Below are 21,157 nucleotides of genomic sequence, written 5' to 3'. Positions count from 1 at the left end.
GTCAATTTAGTGGTCCTAGAAATGAAAGGAAAATGAGTGAGACATTGACTCTTTCAAGTGTTTGCTTCAGAAACTTCAGACTAATCAAAAAAGAATACAGACCTTCATGGAAAAAATATCTAAAATGACTTTGCTATTTTTCTAATAAATCACTGTAGGCAAGAGACAGTTCTGTAACGGGGAGGCTGAAGCGGCATGATGTATTGGCTCAGCTAAACAAGTACACATGGACCCCAGGTCTGTGGCTGAAAACTTCAAAGCAAACCATGTTGTGGGGAAGGAACTCGGCAGGCGAGGTTCCCTGTAGACCTGTTACCAAATGAGTAATGCAGCTGTAAATTACAGATGGGTTGTCATGCAAGCCTTACCGTGAGAGTCTGAGTGAGAAATTTTTATTGAAGCATAAAAGGGATTTTTAAACAACTTTCAAGGTCACTAGTATTTAAAATCCTGTCACTGTTATTAGCAATAAAGTTATAAAAAGGTGAAATAAGTTTTAATAGAGTGTAGAAATTTAGCCCGTAAAAAGACTCTGTCTTCAAGTGAGACTTGAGTTTTCTTTGAGAATGGCACTCATTTTTCTGCTTAAAAATCCCTGCTCTGCAGGATGGGTCCAAATGTGCCATGCAAATGCCATTGGCTTTGTTCCAGTTAAGCTCAGCCTTCCTACAGTTTGATTTCTTTGTTTTCTGTGCAGTGCATAAAGGTGGGTGACACATTTAACCAGCTCAGCAGAACTCCTGGATACGTGACACTTTACTCAAAAATGTAGTTCATTAGGTAGGATCAGATTCAGCTTTCTTTCAAAACCTTACTGTCTTACACCTTCTTTTGCTCAAGTAGGAAAACATGTTTGATATGCCAAGTCGATGAGTTTGAGAATAGTTGGTAAGGCACTGTTTGAATGTGCAAATGTCTGATTTCATGTGCAACTGCCAGAATAGTGTCCTAAATCAGATATGCAAGTACAAAGATTTTTGCACTGAAAGTTTCAGAAATCTGTTCCTTCAAATAATGTGTGTTCAGTAGCTCTGAACAGGACTGTGGGATGCCTGTACGGAGGGAATGTTTTAGCTTCATTTCCTTTCTGAACTGGTTTGACAAGTGAATGTGGAAATTTCTACTGTCTTTCTGGATGTACACACTGTTCTTTGTTGTTTTTTTATTCACTAATATTTCGAGCTGTAATTTTGTGTTAAAACTGAAATACTGCACAGAAGCAGCAGTCAGCAGGGAATTCAGGAATGCTGAACATAACATAGTTTTAAACTTGTTAAGCCATTACACTGAGAAGTTTAAGACTCCTCTCACTTAGGCCTCCTCCCCTCTGCTTTCCTAGGCATCTAACACTATTCTGTGCCGCTTTTTCTGTAGTTTCCTGTTCTTCGCTGTAGTTCCTGTGGTAACTGCCACGTACGCAGCAGTCAGCACTTGAAATTTCATTTGCAAGATCTATTGCCTAAATTGCATCAGCTTATGATACGATTTTGAAACTTATACTGACTGTAAACAGTTAGAGATCAAAATATCTACTTTACATACATGTGTGGTGAGTTCAAAACACCTTAATTTACTGATCTCAAAGTAGCTCAGGTGATCTTAGTAATGGTTTGAATACACTGAGAGTGATCAGTGCATATCGGAATTACTGCAGCTACTACACATTGGTGTCTTTCACTGTTCAACTGCTCTCATCAAACTTCGGATGGCAGCTGAGGCATGTTGTTGGAGAAGACAAAGAAATGATATCTAAGAAAATCGTAGTTGTTTTCTTTGCAAAACAGGTCAAGATTTCATTTCCCTGCCAGTTTTGTGATAGTTGGGATTTTTGTTTGTGTATGAACCATACTCTTTAATGCTTTAACGTTTTCAGTGTATTGGTGAACATTTGTTGTGTGCACCAGGATCAATCTACCTCCATTGTGCTTTCAAAATGATTGCCAGTGGATTGCTAGTGTCTTGTATAAAACAACTATCTAGATAGATACAGGGAAAAGTACATCCAAAGTGCCTTCAGAACTAAAGAGGCTTTTAACAAACCACGAATACTACACATCAGCTTGAGGAAAGCCGTGCTTTGTGCCAAACCGAATGGCAGGAGAGAGAAGTGGAGGGAGTAAATAGCCTTCTCCCCTTTCTTTCCGAGCTCATACAGTTTGGATCAGTATGTCTCTTTTCCTTGATGCTTTAATTGATTTGGTCATGCGGTAAATTCTGATAACTTGCTTCTTTCCATGTGTACCGGGGCCCCAGTCAGCATGACGCTGCAGTACAATCCAAGCACAACTTGTAGTTATCATTAAACTTCCTGGAGCTGAACATACGTATGTAGCTGTAGCCTGGAAATAACTCTTCCACAATTTCTTACTTTCACACGTGGTTTATAGTTGATACTTACGTGTTAAGACTGAGATAAGATAGAGTTAAGCAAGGTCATGCACTTAAGGATGTGTCTGCAGAAGGCAGCTGTGCGACCTGCCGTACTTGTGCTCACGTGCGCCTGCTTACTGATGTTGTCCCGCTAACCAGCGGGGTGAGCTCGGGCCAGGCTGCCCGCCTTGGTGCGACAGGACGCTGCAGAGCGGGGCTCCAGGCAGCGACCCTGGGGGATGAGTTACAAATAGGTGCAAGTGGGGAAACTTCTAAGTGTGGCTGAAAGAAAGTGTCATCAGTTCCAGACTAGAAACGAGGACTGTAGTAGGAATGGTTTTGGAGCAAATTGTTTAAGTGTTCCTGAAAATCGTTAGTTTGGCTAAAAGATCATTTACTAGGTTCAAAAATAGCCACCTGAGAGGGGCAGAGAAACATAGTGTATGCCTTAAACCTCATTACATCATATTTTTCTTTTTGAAAAAAATGCTACCAAGTAGACTATGTAAGTGACTTTTCTTACTGAGAAGGTAACACTTGGGGCTCCACTGCCTTCTACCCTGTAGGAGTGCTAGAACTGGGCGTGTGTTGATGTCAGTGGTAATAGACTGCGCTCTTGTATCCTGTACCAGTTTCCTGAAGGTAAATTGGTAGTAAAATAAGGCTGTAGCCTTCCTTGCCTGTGCTGAAATGACGGATGGTGTTTCAAGGGACAGCTAAAGCCCTGCTCACGCGCTGCCGTGCATGGTGAGTGCCTGCAGTGGCGACTGTGCGAGATCAGCGTTTTAAGGAATGGACAACTTGAACGTTAGTGGTGGGGACGCTTGTGGTTTTTCTGCCGTGTATGAATCTCTCAAGACTTGGTGGACTATTTCATCCAAAACCATGTGAAGTGAATTTTCTTTTCTATCCATTACTAAAGTCCTTCCCAATGTTCTCATTTAAATGTATTTAATTATCTCATGAGAAACAACTGCTGAATTGCCACAAATATGCATGCAACCACCAAAACCAGCGTGTGAGCTTGTTAGTGATGGGATCCTGTTTTATGTGCCTTGTGAAGTGAGAGGCAAGTGCGCTAGTTTATCCTGGTATATTAGCGATGCTTTTTTCGAATACTTGATTACTGACTGTCTCCAAACTACATTTCATTCTGACCACAGTTAGTGCTGCAAAGGGAAAATACCATCTGTAGCAATGTTTGGGCAATTGGACTCAACTGAAGGAAGGATTCCCCCCAACCCTCCCTTTTCACACATCTCAGTAGCTCATCCTTGTAGGCATTGCAGTAGAGGAGCGTGTGATTTGCATAAATTGAAACCACCACTTTGCGCTTTATGAAGGTACTGGTCTCGCCAGGAGTTTCAAACCTGTCAAACTGAGGTTCTGCAGAAATATAAAAATGATATAATAGTGTCGGTGTTGATGGAGATCTTCTATGCTTATCTATAGGAAAGGTGGTAATTCTTTATTTTCCTGTTAAAGTCCTTATTTTCCTGTTAAATCTTTAGGAGCACTCTGTGTGAAGTCATTCTTGCCTTAATTATTCCAAGTGTACAAATCAGAAGTGCCGCAGTTTCAGCTGAAATCGTGGCCACACAGCCTGTTCATTACTTCAGTATTGCCCTTCTAGTTTTGCCAGTACGATTTCCTCGTGCAGGTAGCTCCTCAGCCCGCTTGAAGAGTTGTGTATTATGACTTTACAAGACACTTAAAGAATTTTGCTGACTTTACTGCTTTAGTTTGCAAGAAAAATTTGCTTTTTCTCCTTTTCTCTTCCCCCATGGCTTTTGGAAATTAGCTGTTGGGAATACAAAACTATTATATGAATGTCATTCTCTCTACTTAAGGGAGTTATTAATCCAGAATTGCAATATACCAACAAAATGTTCTCAGATAGCGGATAATTGTTTCTCATAGCTAGGAATAACATAACGGGACTCTTACCCATCTTGGCTTGAATACCGATGTCTGGTTGAACTCTCTGAGGAGACATTAAACATTTTTATGAAATCTGACAGCTCTCGCATTCCTTCGCTTAGGTGTATGCTGCTGTAGTAACTCTAGAAGCTGCTGTGCACGATTCCTGTTTCTGGTGGACTTGGCTATTGGTGCTGTGCTTGTATTTAATAACATTTTTCTACCATGAAATATGCTGTGATCTGTCTTAGATAACTATCAACTCTATTTCTTATCGCACATCTTGCTATATATGTCTAGGCTCAAGGAAACCTTTGCCTATTTGGCTGATACTCAGTTGGTAATGTCTGTGTTCATTCTGTTTCTCTTGCTCAAGGCATGTTGCTCAAGCTTACAGCAGCAACGCAGCACTTGGACTTTTGAGTCGTAGCACTGCTAACAAATACTTGTTTTCATTGGAAAATTGTTTAATGTGACAAATCTTTTAATATATGCTTGAAAAGCCATTTCTCTCTAAATTTGCCTGATGGTATTGACACAAGGTGAGAGAGAAGGGGGTGGAAAAGACCGGGTCGAGGAGCGGGCTGAAGGAGCTGGAGGACTTGCATTGGTTCCCCAGACCTTCTCAGCATCCATGGTCTGGTCTGTGTCCACATCTGCCCAGGCTTCGCTTTTTTTCCCCCCACAGCTAGCACAAACCTTTGTAGGGTTTGAAAGCCTTTTCAAGTGTTTTAATGGCTGTTTAAAATGCTTTGCCAAAAAATTGTTAATAAAAAGTGTGGAATGATGAGCAAGAGGCTAAGAAGCAGGAGTCATCACTGGCAAGTGTAAATGATATTGAAAGGGATATTAGTATTATTATTTCCTATTTCTACCTTGTGTTTTCCTGCCAAGTCTGAGGCGAGGTGTGAGTACAGTCAGCTATGACTGCCTTCTCCTCTTGCTGCGCTGTCACTAGACTTTATTCAACAGCTCAGTTGATATTTTTGATTTTTCACAGTGTGTCTGCCATTGTTCACAGAGAGGATTGCATTTCTTTGTTTAAGGATATCCACCATTTCTGAAGTAATTACTCTGAATGATTTTAAGGGACAAATACTTGAAGACAGTGAGAAACGTGAGGTTTCATAGGAATTGCATCCCACTGAACTGGAGTTCAAAGTTCTTGGCACTTTGGCTCAATTTTATCAGGTAGGATTTTTGTTGTTCTTGTTCAGAAGATGATGTGTTGTCTCTTGAAATATATTGGTGTAAGGCTGTGAGCTGCAGCACAAAGTTTGGTGGCCTGGGAGGGTCCTTTCCCTTCTGTTTGTCTATGGCCACTTATTTCTAGTCTGCACTTCTGCTTGCTTCTGTGGGTTTTTGTTTGGTTTGGAAGGATTTTTTTTTTTAATCAGGGGGAGGGGTAGAAGTAATCCTTTTAAGTTGCAAGTGTCATGGAGCTCTGTCAAAATTTAAAAAAGTTAATTTAGAGCATGGTTTATGCAGTATCTGTCTGGCCTCCTGTTTTTCAGCGTTGTATGTTTTTTCATGTATTAGCCCTTAGGATGCTAAACGTCGCAGTAACAGAAAAATGTTTGCTTTGGCTGTAAATGTGGCTGGCATTTTCTCTTAAAGTTAATAATCAAGGTGTGGGGGGGAGCATTGGCATTTTGCCAGGTCTGTGGCTTAGTGTTCTTAGTATAGAGCCCTTGAACTGCAAAGAATCCATAAAGGACAGAAAGTTTCTAAGGGCTAAGAAGCAAGACCAAACATCTGCAGCAACTGCTGTCCTCAAAGGGGACAGCCCTGGGAGAGAAGCTCCAGCTGCCAAGCGAAGGCAGCCCGGGCAGAATAGCTGAAGGCAGGAGGTCAGGGAGCTTTCGGGGGAGGAATCTGCCAGGAATCGGTCTGCCTAAACCTCAGAGGCCAGAAACGAGGGTTACAGCAATTAGATCCAGTAATGGAGAATTACAACAAATGTTTGAAGCCATTAACAGATAAAGCAGGGAGCAATTTCATGTGAAGCACAAATAATTAAAGTATTAATGGTCCTTTAATACGCATCAACTTCCCAATAGCTAAAAATAGGATTAAAACTTGAAAAATTATTCCCTTACAATAGCACCATAGTAAAATCTTTCTGGACTATTTTAAGTTCTTAGCTACAAGCTCACATAAGCATGATGTTAGTGTTTTTCACAGAGCATTCCAAGATGCTCCTGGGTGCCTCGTGTATACGTGGGGTATTGTGGCTCTGGTTACGGGGTCAGCTTGTTAGAAAACCAGATAGGAATGAGAGCAAACTCAGCAGATCCCCCTCCTGAGTCACAGGCTGCACTGGGAAGCCTGGTGCAGTTGAAATACTTCTGTTGGTCGTGCTCGAAGCCAACAAGCGGGTGAGAATTCCCTGATGTACATCTTGCCATTTTGGTGAAGTCAGCTGGCTGATCCAAGGAGTGCTGTAGACCTGTTGGTGTCTGGTGGGTCTGTTGGGTGTTTTAGTCCCTTAATATGGCAGTTAAATTAATCGTAACTGTGCAGATGTTTGCTAGTGATCGTGTTCTTCCTGCTAATGGCTCTAATTTGTCGCACTTTACACTCCTCCAGTGTGCTTTCTTTAACGTGGGTGTGTTTAAATCCACAGCATACTGTTTTCTTGTTTGTGCCTCTTGACTGCTACTGGAAGACCATGGTTTTGCTTTGCTTTCCAGCAAAAAGGCCTTCTAGATGAATCTGTCTATAGAAATATTGTCTGATTATTTTTTTTCCTGTGTCAGACTATCCATTTTGTTTTGTCCATTTTCATGCTCAAACTGTTCACGGGCCCTGTGCAGGGAAGTGATCTGCTCCTGCAGGCTGCTGGCTCCTGCAGGTCTGCCCTACGCTCGGTCGGCTGCTTGCGTTCGCCGTTACCACGGGGTCTCAGGATGCCTCTGCAGGGCAGCAGCAAACTGTGTGGGAAAGTGGCTTTGTTAACCGGAGAAAAATGCTGTAAACATATGTCACGGCTTATAATCTGGCATACCCATTATTTCCTATCAGTAATAAGGGATTTCTATTGAAAAAATTTCGGCCCTAGATCTTAATGGAAATAAGAGGAGGGGCTATTCTGGGGAGTTTTTTCACAGACAGGAGTTATTGCAGGTTTTTCTGTGATAGCTTGTTTATAGCATAGGTAACAGGAAGAGCATCTGTCCTTTTAAATAATTATGTAATTTCAGAAGAACTCTGTCAACTAATGCCACCAAATGACAAGAGTTTAGAAGTAAACAGGAGGTTAGGCAAGGCAAAAGGCCCAGGGAAATGTTTTTCTTTTATCTTAATGGAAAGTAGCTGCAGTGAAGCAGCTGCCTGAGCAGCCCCCCAGGGCAGCGAGGTGCAGAGGTGGGAACACCGGCTGGGACGTAACCCTGGAGTCCTTTTTGGCTTCAAATAAAACCTCTGGGAGCGTTCTGTGGAGCAGATGGAGGAGTGGGAAGGCACCTCTGCGTGTTTAAATGTACATTCTGAAAGAGCTTTAACATTTTTGAGTAATTTGAAGTAAGAGGTGCAATGGGGAGGTGAAATGTGAAATGTATTTTCATTGGGACATACTTTTGCTGCCTTCCAATCAATTTTTTCCTTAATTTAATTTACAAATCTCAAGCAGTAATTGTGCACAGGGATCCAAGTTGTGTGATTCAAACCCAGCACTTCAGGATAATCCAGGTGGTGATCAAGCTTAAAAACTTCTAGTGAAAGTGCAAACCCATACCCTCGCAGGTGATGCTCTGGTGAAGGTGAAACAGCCCATTTCAAGATTATGTCGATTATTTCCTCTCTGGGGTACGCCCACTCCTGTTATGTCTGCCACCTTAGCAGGACACCCGGGCTTTGCCAAGATGTTCCCGCACGGCTTGAGCTCCTGGGTGCCCCAATCCTTTCAGGCAGATCGAGAGGTCTGGGATGTGCACCTGCAAGCACACAGGCCCTTCACTCTGCAGCGTGGAAAATGCAGCTTGCTCCTGGTTTGAAACAAAACTAGTCTAAACAAAACGAAAAGGAGCATTTTCTCTCTTCCTTGCACAGGGTACGTCTGCCCTCGTGTGAGGGCTCTGAGAAGCAAAGGCTGAAGCGGGGAGCGGAGCGTGCGGGGGTCCTGTGGGACGGCAGCTTGGGTCCTGTTGGGACGGCTGCACGGCGACCCCGCGGCAGCACCGCTCTCTGGGGCTGCTGGTGCTCCCGCTCCCCTTTTGGTACAGGGCACGGGGAGCTTTGCCACCCTTCTGGCAGCTTGTCTTTACTAGCAAATTATATTGTACTAGGGCCCAACCCGGAGGGATTGTCAGTCTCGTTATCTGGATACTGCCAAGCCCCGCTGGAGCTAATCGCAGTGGTGTCGGCCCTCCCCACTGCAGCGGCATGCGGCTCCTCCTGCTCCCAGCTCCGTGGCCTGGTCAGTACCACTGCCCTCCGCCTGGAAGTGTCCAGCCAGACTTGGCAGTGCTAGGTTTACGGTTGGACTTGATGATCTTAAGGGTCTTTTCCAACCGAAATGATTCTATGATTCTACATGTGTGGGGTAGAAGTCCCTCACCTGTGACTACAAAACCATTACTAGCCCATTGCTGGCACGCTGAAGCGAGGCACGAGCTGAGGCTGCTGGCCGGCCAGCCCGTGAATGCCGGTGAGCGGCAGGTGCGTCCTCCGCGTGGGAGTGAATCCCTTGGGGGTCTGTCCAGGTCTTGCTGCCCTCTCCTCGCTCTGCAGGAGGAGAGCCCAGCAGGTCCCATGGGGGTTTTCCTCCTGAGCCTGTGGAAACGTGCTAGGAGAGAGCCTTTTCCACTTGCACAAACAGGTTGTGTTAAGTTGTTTGTGGGTGCGTGGTGTAATGCAGAGTCATTACGAGGCTGTGTTGCATTTCCAGATGTAGTTTTTTAAAATAACTTTTATTTCAAGACCAAGACAAGCCAGGCAGTCTGAATGACATGTCTAACACATTAGCTCATTCCCAGAGATAGTAGTTTTCTTGGCTTTGATGGTTGACTGGGATCTAGTTCTCATTTCTGATTGCTTCCGAAAATCTGACAAAAGAAAGTGCTGATCTTGCTGAACCATTTGGCCACGCAGGCCCTTTGCAGTGGTCAGGTATCTGGGAATGACCCGCAGGAGGCTGGGGGTGGAAGGTAGCAAAGCCTGGGAAAACACATTGGGTCAAATCCACTCCTGGTGCAAATCCACTGACTAATGACTTTCAGGCCTTCCCTGCTTTTTATTTAAGTAGCAAAGGAACTAAATGCAGAAAATGTCTGACTTACAGGAACTAGCACAGGAAAACATCAGAGACAGGCTCTCCAAGGAGAGAAGCCCCAGGGCCGGATGGATGGGAGACCTGCGCGAGGCTCCAGCGAGGCAGTGTCTGCTGCTTGTGGCCACGCTTCATGGCGAGGTACTGAGAGAGGTATTTGATGACCGTAAGAAAAGGGTCAGACGCTGAGGACCTGGGTCTGTTGGCCCACTGAAGAAGCTGAGAATGTTTTCTCCTCCCTGCTCCCCTGCGGGAGCCAGCCTCCTGCAGCCGTGCCCGGGGTCCCTGCCTGGCAGGAGGTGACATTGCCCTCTCCCAGCAGCAACCAGAAAGTATGATGGGGAGAGCCTGTGTCCCTGGGGCCCGGGTCAGTCCCCAGCTGGGTGGCTTTCCCCTCCTGGATATACAAGGAGGCCACTGCAGGAGGGAAACCAGAGCTGTGTTCTGTCATAAGGCTGCTGTAATTAATGGCCAGTTTGCTTCTGGAAGTGGCTGCCAGCAAAGTATGCTGCTGCGCTCTCCGCTTCAACATTGGTTTTGTGATCGCCTCTAGAATAAACTTGCTTAGGGAGCTCAAGCCAGAATTTATGTTTCTAGCCAGAAGGAATTCAGTCTATGGAAAAACAGTAAAAGTTTCTGGTTGTGGCAGGATTACAGCAGGGATGACAGTGAAAGTTCCTGCTCATGGCGGGATTACAGAAGGGATGAAGTTTCTCAGGAACTCAAAGTTTCCACTTAAATACAGACTGTGATAACTTTGTATTTGCCTCTGTGTGGCTTGAAGTAAGACTCCTTCTGAAGTTGATTTTTCTGTTTTGTTTTGTAGAAGCTAAATCTTCTGTAAGGCATTTTACAATTTTAAAAATATCATTTCTCTTGTAAAATTTCATTTTATTAGAGTTAACAAAACTGCAGACTAAGTATTTTTATTTCAAAATGAGGTGTATTCCCTGTGTCACTCAGCACTGCTCTACTTTTAGATTAAATCCCACTGGACTTAAAACCCGGCGGTTTTGTATTGCTTACCAAGGGTGAAAAACCCTCTTGCTACGTGTGAACTGCGTTGCAGGTACGGGGTTCACCCTGGGGACTCTTGCCGTTGACTCCTGTGAAAGCTGGATGAAGCCCCAGACTAACATACTTAACGCAGGCTTCCAAGGAACCCTTTTTTCCCCAGGATCTGGCGACTGCCCACCTTTCCTGTGCCGCGCTGCCTGTGTGGGCTCCCCAGCAGCCTCTCTGGGAGGCAGTACTCGCTGCGCATGTACAGCTCCTGTTCCCTGCCGCATCCCTGAGAGCGTGAGGGGTGCGGAATTTGGTTATAAGTGCACGTTATGTCTTAGATGAAAATGTTACGAGATGTTACTTAGATGAAAATGTTGCAGAAGGACCCTAGCCTGTGATGAGCTGAGACAAGAAAAGCCAGTTGCTAATCACTGGGATTATTTAAAAATAAGGGCTATTTTTATGTAGTCTTCAGATGGATCTTTAATAGTAGACATATTCACATTCTGAGGCTGTTTCTGTATAGTTTTTGGTCAATGCTTTTTGTCTAGTCCTTGCTCAAATCATAGCAGTGTTTTCAGGCTTGTTAATATTATGAGTATTTTACTTGGTTGTATTAGTTATTGGCAATGGCTGTGGATTCTCTTGCAGCTTGTTTGATGTTTTTACACGTGAGAACTTTCTAAAATGCTTTTGTAACTGATTGGGCCACAAAGCAGTCTGAGCTGTGAGTGAGAACTGCCTGGAAGTCAGCAGGTACTGACACTCAGGTTTGCCTTTTGACTTGGTCTGTGCAAAGAAGCAAGTGCCTTCGCTTTCCTGTCTTCATGTTCCCATAGGCAAAATGCAGAGTCTTGGAACCTGTTGAACATTTAGAGAAGTGGTTTGAGAGTTATTTGCTTAGCTTGCACTAGTATTATTAGAGTCAGAAATGATTTTTAAAGGTTTTAGCGAATTACAGTTGTAGATACTTCTCACTGGATGTTTTGAAGTGAAAACTGGGGACTGGCTCTGGTGTAATGGAGAAACCTGAGCCACAGAGCTGGTGAGCCTCATGGACTCAGTTGCATTATTGCAATTACAAATACATTGAAGTCACTTCAGCTTCGGCTTGGGAATCTTGAGTCTTTTGCTGGAGACTGTTCAGGAATTCTGCAGCAGCACTGGAACCAGCTGGGTGCTGTAGGTGTTATAAAACATAAGAAATGTCTCTGTAATGAACCTTCAATTAGTAAACACTCACAGTCAGTTATTGTAAATCCATGCCCTTAATGCTTGTTAAAAGTATTTGATATTGCAACATTTCTCAGAATTATTCTGAGGCTAAAACCTGTGTGTATTCATTCTAAGCCCTAACTTGCTGAGAATGAATAACATTTCCCATTGAAAACAGATGTGTTACTTTGGCCAGCGGATAGACTGTGAAAGTACCACAGAGAGATAATCCTGGTTATCCCTTGGGAAAGGCAGGTTGGCTACAAGAGAGACATCAAATTAATGCATGCTGTAACTCTCTTCAAATTCCTTATGTTCAGTCAGCAGTAAATTAGGAATAAAGACAAAGTGAGAACAAAAATCCCATTTATAAGGATGTACAGAAGAAATACCTAAATTTTTCTTTATTTTTTCAAACTTTATGGAAGATTTAATATTCCTGTTTATTGTTTTTGTAGTGAAAGTTCTCTTCACTACATTCAATTTCAATACTTGCAGCTCTGAAAGTAATAAAATGTGAAGGAAGGGCTCTAAGAAAGCCTTGTGTTTAGTCTGTGGGAAATTGTTGTAGGTCAGAAGTTGCCATTAAAATAACAACAATGACAAAACAACCGCTACATGAAAACTCACCATTTTTCTATTCACAGACATGGCCCTGGCATTGTCCAGACTGCATTTCAGGGCGGATTTTAGCTCGCAAATCGCTAAAGCACTCCATGGTTATGATTAGGCTGTTAGAAAGTAAGACAGCATCCAAAGCTGGGAGTTGCTGTACCATTGCCGTACACTTGTGTTTGTAGATGTGGTTTGACGCTGTTGGGTTGACGCTTGAGCTGAATTTTACACATGAAATATACTGCAGTACAAACGGATCTGTTCTATCTTTTTGCCATGTCATATATGGAGCTCTAATGCTAAAAGGAATCCTAAGGAATGCTAAACGTTCAGAGGCACGTAGGTAGGGTTTACGAGTGTGATTATGGCTCTGTAATGGCCATCTCAGACTTGTAGGAAAATCTACTTTTTTTTTAAAGAAGTGAGAAATGCATTGCAGGACAGGACAATCAATGTATTTCCTCTTGCCTTCCTGAAAAAGAACAAGAAGGGGGATTTTGGTTTCTTATACTCCAACCCCAGCTGGCACCTCAGTGAGTTTAACAAAATTCACTTTAAAAAAAAAAAACAAACCCTTGGAAGCAGAAGCTGCTTAAGGAGCACAGTAGCAAATGTTGCTGGTTGTGCTGCAGGACACGCTGTGCCCTGGGTGTATTTTGAGAAAATACACTGCTAGTATGTAGTATGACTATTGGCATTCAGCTCTCTGTTTGGAAAGGAAAGAGTTGTTGAGAACCATTCAGCTTTCCCTAATGCATTAGCATTGACTGCATGTTTCGTCGTGATGCGTGAACATCAGCTGTTTTGTTCTCAACAACCAGCCAACGTTTTGTGATGATTTCAGTGTATTCAAGCCTCTGGCCTGGACTTCCCTGAGACTTCCAGTGCTCCTCAGCTCCAGCCTGGCCACAGATGCTGGGAGAACACTGGTTCAGTAGGTCTGTGTCTGGCTGAGAGCAGGCGGTATGCAGACGTGTGGAAAAACAGATGGAGGGAGAGAAGGCAGTATGTACCCAAATGAGAGTATTTTGGGTTCTAGTTTTAAATTAGTTTTGTGTTTTGTTTTAGCTGAATGAATGATTTTGTTTGTAATAAATGGAGAGAATGAGATCTAGAATGTTAGTGTCAGATTGGCTTTAAAAATGCATTTGTTGGGAAAATAGTATTTCACAATGATAATCTTGGTGGAAACATGAAGAGGAAATCTTTAGATTTGCCAGTTCTGTACATGTGATATCTGCATTGTACATGTGGTATCTGTGGGACATGCAGTTACTGCTCAATTTCTCATGCTTTTGAATTTAATTCTGACTGAAAGTTAGTAGCAACCTGCAGTTAAGTCTTCATAATACGAAGTTGCTGCTAAAACCAGTTCTTACAGGTGAGGAAATTACCCGGGCTTTTTCAGAGCCTTTCCATGATTTAATTATGGTAATACTGTTTTCAAATGCTGTCATAGGATGGACCTTCTGTTGGCACAAATGGAACATGACCCACGTTTCTTCAGAGCATTAAGATGTTCCAAAGATCAATAAGATTATTTTACAACCTTTCAGAATTGTGTAATTCACCTTGGTTGAGCCTACGTTTTTCCACTGGGCATAGAGAGTTTGAATATATACTGCACTGGCAGACAACTGATGTAGGTGTGACTTCAGGTGATGAATAATTGGTAGCCCAACATTTTTGGCTTCCTTTAACCTTTCTCTTATGAATATAAATGCCAAGTATTTATGACACTTGGGCTAAACCTTCTCTTGCATAAAGAAATGTCTCTGGAGTCTTTTGGGTTAGTGTTTTCAGCAGCTGTTGAGAATTACTCCTGCTTGTTTTCCTTTCCCTCTCCTATTCACAAGAGGAAAAAATTAAGAAAATCAAGATTTGCTGCTTCAAAAACAAAAGAGAAAGCTTTGCTAGAAATGGGGTCTGCACAGAAATGTGGTCTTTGGTCTGTAAGCAGGACGTGTTTACATAAGGGGGAGCGCCCTTTTGCAGATCCCCGCTGAAAGGTGCATGCAGGGCACCTCTCCTGCAGGTGCTGGAGGAACAGCTTTGGGGAATAAGTATGAAATATGAATCAGAAATGTCTTTGGGGGGAAAAAAGCGTGAAATACACCTTAGGGTGAGGGGCAAATTGTGCCTGCAATCGTATGAATCGGACAGCAAAACTGTTTCTGCTGGTTATTTTTCCTTCAACATTTGGAGTGCCAAACTGTAGCACAGGCTTTTGCCTGCTTTATTCCTGAATGTTTATAGGAATATTGCTGTGGCCACATGTTCGTCTGTTATTGAATGCTGTAAAGATTCAGCTAGAGAATAGTTGTACTGATCATGGGATATATTGAAACCTCAGAGGCAATCAGGGAAAGCATTCCCAACCTTCAGAAAGAATTCCTGGTTAAGTTTTTTTCCCCGTGGTGATCAGGGGTTTGGTGTATTCTCCTTTGAGAATACTTTTGGGTTTTGTTTTTTTTTAGCAATAGGTTCACTACATTATTAAACTAATGTCAAGCTCATTAAACTAATGTAATGGCTTTGCAGATAGTCTGTTTTGCGGTGTCATTGAGCAGTAGCTCAGAAAACAGCAGTATTCTGGCTAATGAGCAGCTTGATAGTACGGGCCAGATAGACGGGCATTAGGGAGTATAGGCCTATGTGATAGTATGGGTCAGATACGCAGGCATTAGGGAGTATAGGCATATATGATAGTCAGTACAGGTCAGATACACAGGCATAAAATCCAAAGCAAATGTACCGAGTAAGCTTCTTAACACAATGTAAACAATTAGGCATATTAAGTCCCCCAAAAGTCAACACTTTCCGTAAGGCACCGTACTTGTTCAGCACAAGTAAAGTAATGAATTTTAGACTGAGAAATACTATCTAGTAAAGCAGTACCTTCAAAAGATATCTTGAAAACAATTCCTTCCCTGTTATCTTCAATTTAACTGTTCATGGACTTCTCATACTTATTTGAAAGACAGCTAGGTGCAGCCAGGGTAGGCAGCGTGCTGATAGAGCTGACAAACACTGCGGTGAGATTTGTGGTATCACAAAATACGCTGTCTACAAATGTTCCTGTGAGAATAAAATGGGACATAAGATAGCATCAATATGGGAAAAATGACATCTAGACCTGAGGCTGAAGGACTGTATGCTTTCAATATGTTTTGTTTCATGTTCCGTTTAATTTATTGTCTTTGTTCATGAATCAAGCTGTAATCTGAACAACAGACCATATGCCCTCTCTTAGTTCATGTGTAATACAAAATAATTTTAGAATAGTAGACAAGCAAGTATAGTTATCTGTACTCTTTAACATTCCTCTTAGTTTGACCAGTCAGCTCATGCTCTGAAGTCACTTATTGCTGGAGCTATATAGTTTTAAACTTCTGATTGGAGCCAATCAGTTCAAAGCAGATGCAAGCGAAGATATTGAGGGGACGTCAAAGTGCAAGAGGGAGATGTCTTTAAGGGTATTTGTGTGTTACCTCCTATGCCTCAGCTCCCAAGCAGAATTGATACTGAATTCCTGGCAATGGCTGCGTGGGTCTGTAGACAGTCAGGACTGCTTCAGGAATGCCTCTAGTCTATTCTCGGCTTCTTAAACTGCAGTGCTCCTCATTTCAAAGCAGACTTATGGGGAACAGTCATTGAACTAATTTTTGTTCTAATTTATGTTCTGAAATCCTTGAGTGGGCCTCCTGTTTTAAGAATAAAACAGGTAGCTTAGCAAGCTGTATTCCTCAATGCAGACTAGCTAGTGTACATTACCAAGTCTCTGATGGGACACATCTTTATCAGTTATTGGACTCTGCCTAGCACACTGTAGACATTAATGGAATACGTTAATTACAATTTATTTAAAGCTGTAAGTACAGTTGATTATATACCTGTCAAATTGTGTAAAGTATAAATCTCAGGAGTGAAGAGTTCAGGGGGGTTAGAGAAAGTGTGCATGTGTCCTTTTTCAGCTGCTAACAGTAACTGTGTAAGTGTCCATAACCTTTTCTCTAAGTGCTGCCAAGGAGAGAAACTGGGCTGGCTGCTGCCTCTCCCAAGTGAAAGTTTTTGCAATCAGGAACTTCTAACTCGAGCTGAAGGACATCGAACTCCATACAGCTCTGCTTGCAGATGCCCGGGCTGCTGAAAGGAAGGTGTTCAGTCTGAGCTTAGACTTCATAAACTAAATGCTGCAAGTTACAAGAATGCTGAATTGCTACCATAGACAATTTGTGCTGTATTTTCAAGTACCTATCTTTCTGTAGATACTTCATGTGATGCAGAGAATTAAGTCAAGGAGTTGAAGGTTTTTTCCTTTGGCACCGTGGCTATGTACTGTCTTTATTTTTACAAACTCCAGGGAAGAAGGTAGTAATGCCTTGATCAGTCTAATCTGCGTTGACAGCCTTAGCTCCATCACAGCAAGGCTGTTTTGTTGGGGGAGTTTTCATGTTTGGCTCCCTTTCTCTTTTTCACCAAGAGTGGCTCACTTCCTTTGAGTAATCTGAAATTTCAAATTCAAGCGTTTACACTGCACAGACTTGCAGAGAGTGGTGTCCATATGTGGTGTAATGTGGCAAAGTAACGCTTTGCTCAGGCAGTGATGGCCTGCGTGGTGTTCCTGCGATGATGAACAGCACTGCTATGTCCACGTGGCCAGGCTCAGGTACCACCAAGCTGTGCTCCTCATCACTGCTACCCAAAGCAGAGCTTTCAGGAACTGGGAGCAGCAGAATGAAGCAGGCTTGTTTCAGCTGCTTGAGTATAGATTTTCAGAGCAGGTCATAAACAGCCGTGCTGAGTGTAGGCAGCGTTCCGCTAACAGGAAGGTTGGCACAGAAATCGGTCTGCATCCATCACGCTCATCTGAAGGAGACATAAGGCAGAGCACCTGCGATGGCACGCTGCCCCGCGAGCGCGGCGCTCTGGACCCCGCGCAAACCCGCGGTGTGTCTGCAGGGCTGCGAGCAGGAGCTGTGGAGCCGTCGCTGCTTCTGGCAGGCATGTTTCTTCCTCATTTAATTTGCAGAGTCAAAAGCACACAGATTTGCATGGGTGTTTGTGAACAGATCCTAGCAGTTACTTTATTTCAGGCCGTTCATTTACTGCTGAAGGGTCTGACTAGTTAAAGGCTGGCCAAGTTCTAGGAGGTGCCAACATGAAGAAAATCTGCTGGAGAAACAACTGGGAACTGTTTCTGCAGAGTGTTTCACTGCTGGCCAAAGATTGCCCGGTCTGTACCGGTACAAGCAAGCTATCAACTGTTTCATACCTCTTCTTATTTCCTTGTCAATGAAATTCCTGATACTACTGCATATGTGTTTTAATAAATATTAGATCAAATACAAATGGTAACTTTCTGATAGTCCTGTTCACTGTGGCTTTAGCAGCTTAATAACAGCATCAAAGAGTCTCTCCAGCATGTTAAAATCCCCATCCTTGTTCTCCCAACTTTTTTCCTAATTTTGGAGAAAGGGAGTGGGAGTGAGAGCAATGTGTCCTCAAGCCGTACAGCACTGGCTGCCTTCCACAGCTGGTTTGGAGAGGAGCTGGGATGTTCCCAGCAGAGTTGGAGGGATGCCTTGGCAGGACAGACTGTGTCTCTGCATGCAGTCGGGCTACAGCATTCTGCAATCCTGTCCGAGTGACTGGTCTCGTTAGACTTGACAGCTCTTATGACCCCTTGGATCTGTGCAAGTCAGGATTACCACACACTTCTCTCTCTGACTTTGTGGGTTATAATATCAGGAAAGGACCTGCAATCATTTATCTGACCTCACGCACAGCACAGGATAATAGGGCTGCCCTGAATCAATGGGCGTCTTGGGCATCTGGAGCAGCAGGGAAGAATCAGTCCCCTGCACCCCAGAGCAAATGGGAACTCTATATAATCTTGTATATACTCTTCAAAAACATTTCAGTGTTCACTTTGAAAGACAAACAGCAAAAGTAACTAAATTCTGTTTTTCATCATGCTTTTTTCTTATCTGCTGTTGAAATTGCATTTCAGAGCTGCTCTGTTGCTTTAACAGCAGTGTAATCCCCCCAGATGCCATTGCAACTCAATTGGAAAAATGTATAGACCTCTGGTTTGAATAACGTCTCTTCTGTTCATCATCCTTGGCGTGCCCATTGACTCTGCAGTCCCAAAGTGTTACTAAATTTCAGAATTCAGCCTTAAATATATGTTTCTGCATGCATACATGTGTATATATGTGCATTCATAAATTCAAATGTATGTTTGAGTAAACAAATCTAAACACTCGTTTGCTGACAACATTTACCAAATGGTTTCTTTCCTTGTTTGCGGTCTGTCAGGCAGTCATGCCACTTTCCCAAATGACTGCTTTGGGCTTAATTTTATCAGTACTGCTTTAATTTTCTGTAAGATTCCTGCTGCCTGTCCCACAGGTCTGTTCTTTACTGGTCTCTGTTCCCCTCAGATGGTAAATCTCACTTTTCAGCAATCCGCTTCTGGATCCTGAATTCAAGAATTGTGCTTATTGTTGTAAAAATGAGAAACTATGTGAAAGCTAGAACTATGCGAACATTGAGAAGCTGGAAATTAGAGGTGTGAGCAAAATGGATCTGTTGATGTAAGTTTGGGTGTCTTAAATTGTTTTGAACTTTGAAACTTAAGGTAGAACCGAAACCAGTGAAGGTGGTTTAAAGTATGTGTAGATTTCTGGTTTAACGTGAGCTAGGTACGGGAGTTTGCTGTCTTGATCTGCCTCCAAAGGAGCGACTGTTCTGGTTCCGAGTGAGATGGCTCTTGTGAAATAGTGCACCCTGACACAGCTCTGCAGCTCTTCTCTGCTGAGCATATTTCTTCACCTGGGAGAGGAATGGATATGGATGAGACGAGTGAAAAAATGAATTTCACTTGCTGCAGACTTCTATTTGACCCGTTTCATCAGGGGAATGAGCCAAAGGGCCATCACAGTCGTCCTTCTCCAGGTCGCCCCCAAGGCAGAGGGACTCCTTCCCGGATTCCAGGGGCAGGAGGAGTGTGGGGTACGGGAGGCGAGGCGGCGAAGGCTTCTGGCTGTTGCCAGCCTCCATGGGTGGGGTGTGTGAGTCGCTACGGGCTGCTCTTCTCACTCAGTCCTCTTGCAACCTGTGCATGAAGAAATGAAGGAGACACAAAGAATATTTCTCTCTGGGTCTTTTCTCTCTTTGTGTGGTGGAGTGACTGGTCAAAGCTTTAGAGGACTTCTCGCTGCGCTTGCAAAGCTGCTCTTGGTAAGGCTGTCTTGTTGCAGCTGTGCAGCAGGCATGCCTCAGTCTTCCAGCCCTGGGCTTAACCACCGGCACAACAGTCTGTCGGAGACCTACGGCAAGTGCCATCGCAGTCAGCTGGGTGCTGTGTCATTCTCTTGGGTATTTGATGAAAAGCAGGTAATTGTGCAGTAATTTCTCCCCTTTCACCATGTCTTTATATCAGTTATGGACTAGTAACTTACCTTTATAATCTCTTAACATTATCATATTGTCATGGTTTAGCCCCAGCTGGCAGCTAAGCACCACACACTAAGCTCGCTCACTCCCCCCCGGTGGGATGGGGGAGAGAATTGGAAGAGCAAAAGTAAGAAAACTCGAGGGTTGAGATAAAGGCAGTTTAATAGGTAAAGCAAAAGCCGCACACACAAGCAAAGCAAGGAATTCCTTCACTCCTTCCTATGGGCAGGCAGGTCTGCAGCCATCTCCAGGAAAGCAGGGCTCCATCACGCATAACGGTGACTTGGGAAGACAAACACCATCACTCCGAACGTCCCCCCCTTCCTCCTTCTTCCCCAGCTTTATGTGCTGAGCATGACGCCATATGGTCTGGAATGTCCCTTTGGGCAGTTGGGGTCAGCTGTCCTGGCTGTGCCCCCTCCCAGCTTCTTCTGCACCTGGCAGAGCAGGGGAAGCTGAAAAGTCCTTGCCCAGTGCAGCAACAACTAACACATCTCTGTGTTATCAACACTGTTTTCAGCACAAATCTAACACATAGCCCTGTACCAGCCACTATAAAGAAAATTAACTCTGTCTCAGCTGAAACCAGGACACATATAGACATAAATTTTAAATGGGTTTATTTTTGTTCATGGAAAAAACATCAGAATTCAGGTAATTAAGGAGGAGGTAAAGAAGGCATTTGGTTAAATAACTTGATTATTTAATATCCCTCCATCCAGTGTTCACGACGACTGCATGCTCTTACTAGAACTGAAAAAATAATTGCTTTTTCAAGTCAGTGGTGAAAGTGAAAACAAGGTTGGAAATCAGTGTTTTCAGAAAGTAAAAAGACAAAAATATTGCTACCTTTCTTCCAAACAGTAAAAAGTCATATCTTTGCACAAAATATTTGATTTTAAAACATCAAAATAAAATATTGACTTATCTGAAATCTTCTGTTACCTTATTCTGATGATAATATGCTTTTTAGACTGAGTTGGAAGATGTTTTATTGGCCACTTTAATGCTTTTATGAATGTAGCATATTTCTGGAATTGCTGCTTTGTCATGTATTCAGAAATACTGCATGTGTTAAATTTCAGCTTATTTAAGTTTCAGTGAATTGCTTTTTTCAGTTCAGAGTATAAATATATTCTCAAATAAGACATTTGTTTCCATTTATACAACTTACAATTCAGTAATAAACAACAGATGGAAAAACAGTATCCAAATTCTCTTGTATAAAACATCTTGTGAACGCCATCCCTTTATTGTATAAAAACAGGCCAATATCCAGTTCCATAAGCACCATTAAAATTA

The 21,157-nt window shown here is 43.1% G+C and overlaps 1 protein-coding gene across 1 annotated transcript in view; it reads right to left on the bottom strand.

Moving 5' to 3' along the window:
- The window catches only part of IGSF10 (immunoglobulin superfamily member 10), a 58,001-nt gene extending 38,542 nt beyond the window's left edge, over nucleotides 1-19,459 (bottom strand). The window contains exon 1 of the mRNA XM_072868511.1: nucleotides 19,281-19,459. Within this exon, the coding sequence (XP_072724612.1) occupies nucleotides 19,281-19,459 (179 nt within the window). The remainder of the gene's footprint in view (nucleotides 1-19,280) is intronic.
- Nucleotides 19,460-21,157: the final 1,698 nt, after the last annotated feature.

This window comes from Ciconia boyciana, chromosome 7 (assembly GCF_034638445.1).
Source record: "Ciconia boyciana chromosome 7, ASM3463844v1, whole genome shotgun sequence".
Lineage (NCBI taxonomy): Eukaryota > Metazoa > Chordata > Aves > Ciconiiformes > Ciconiidae > Ciconia > Ciconia boyciana.
This window is presented reverse-complemented; position numbering and strand designations above follow the sequence as displayed.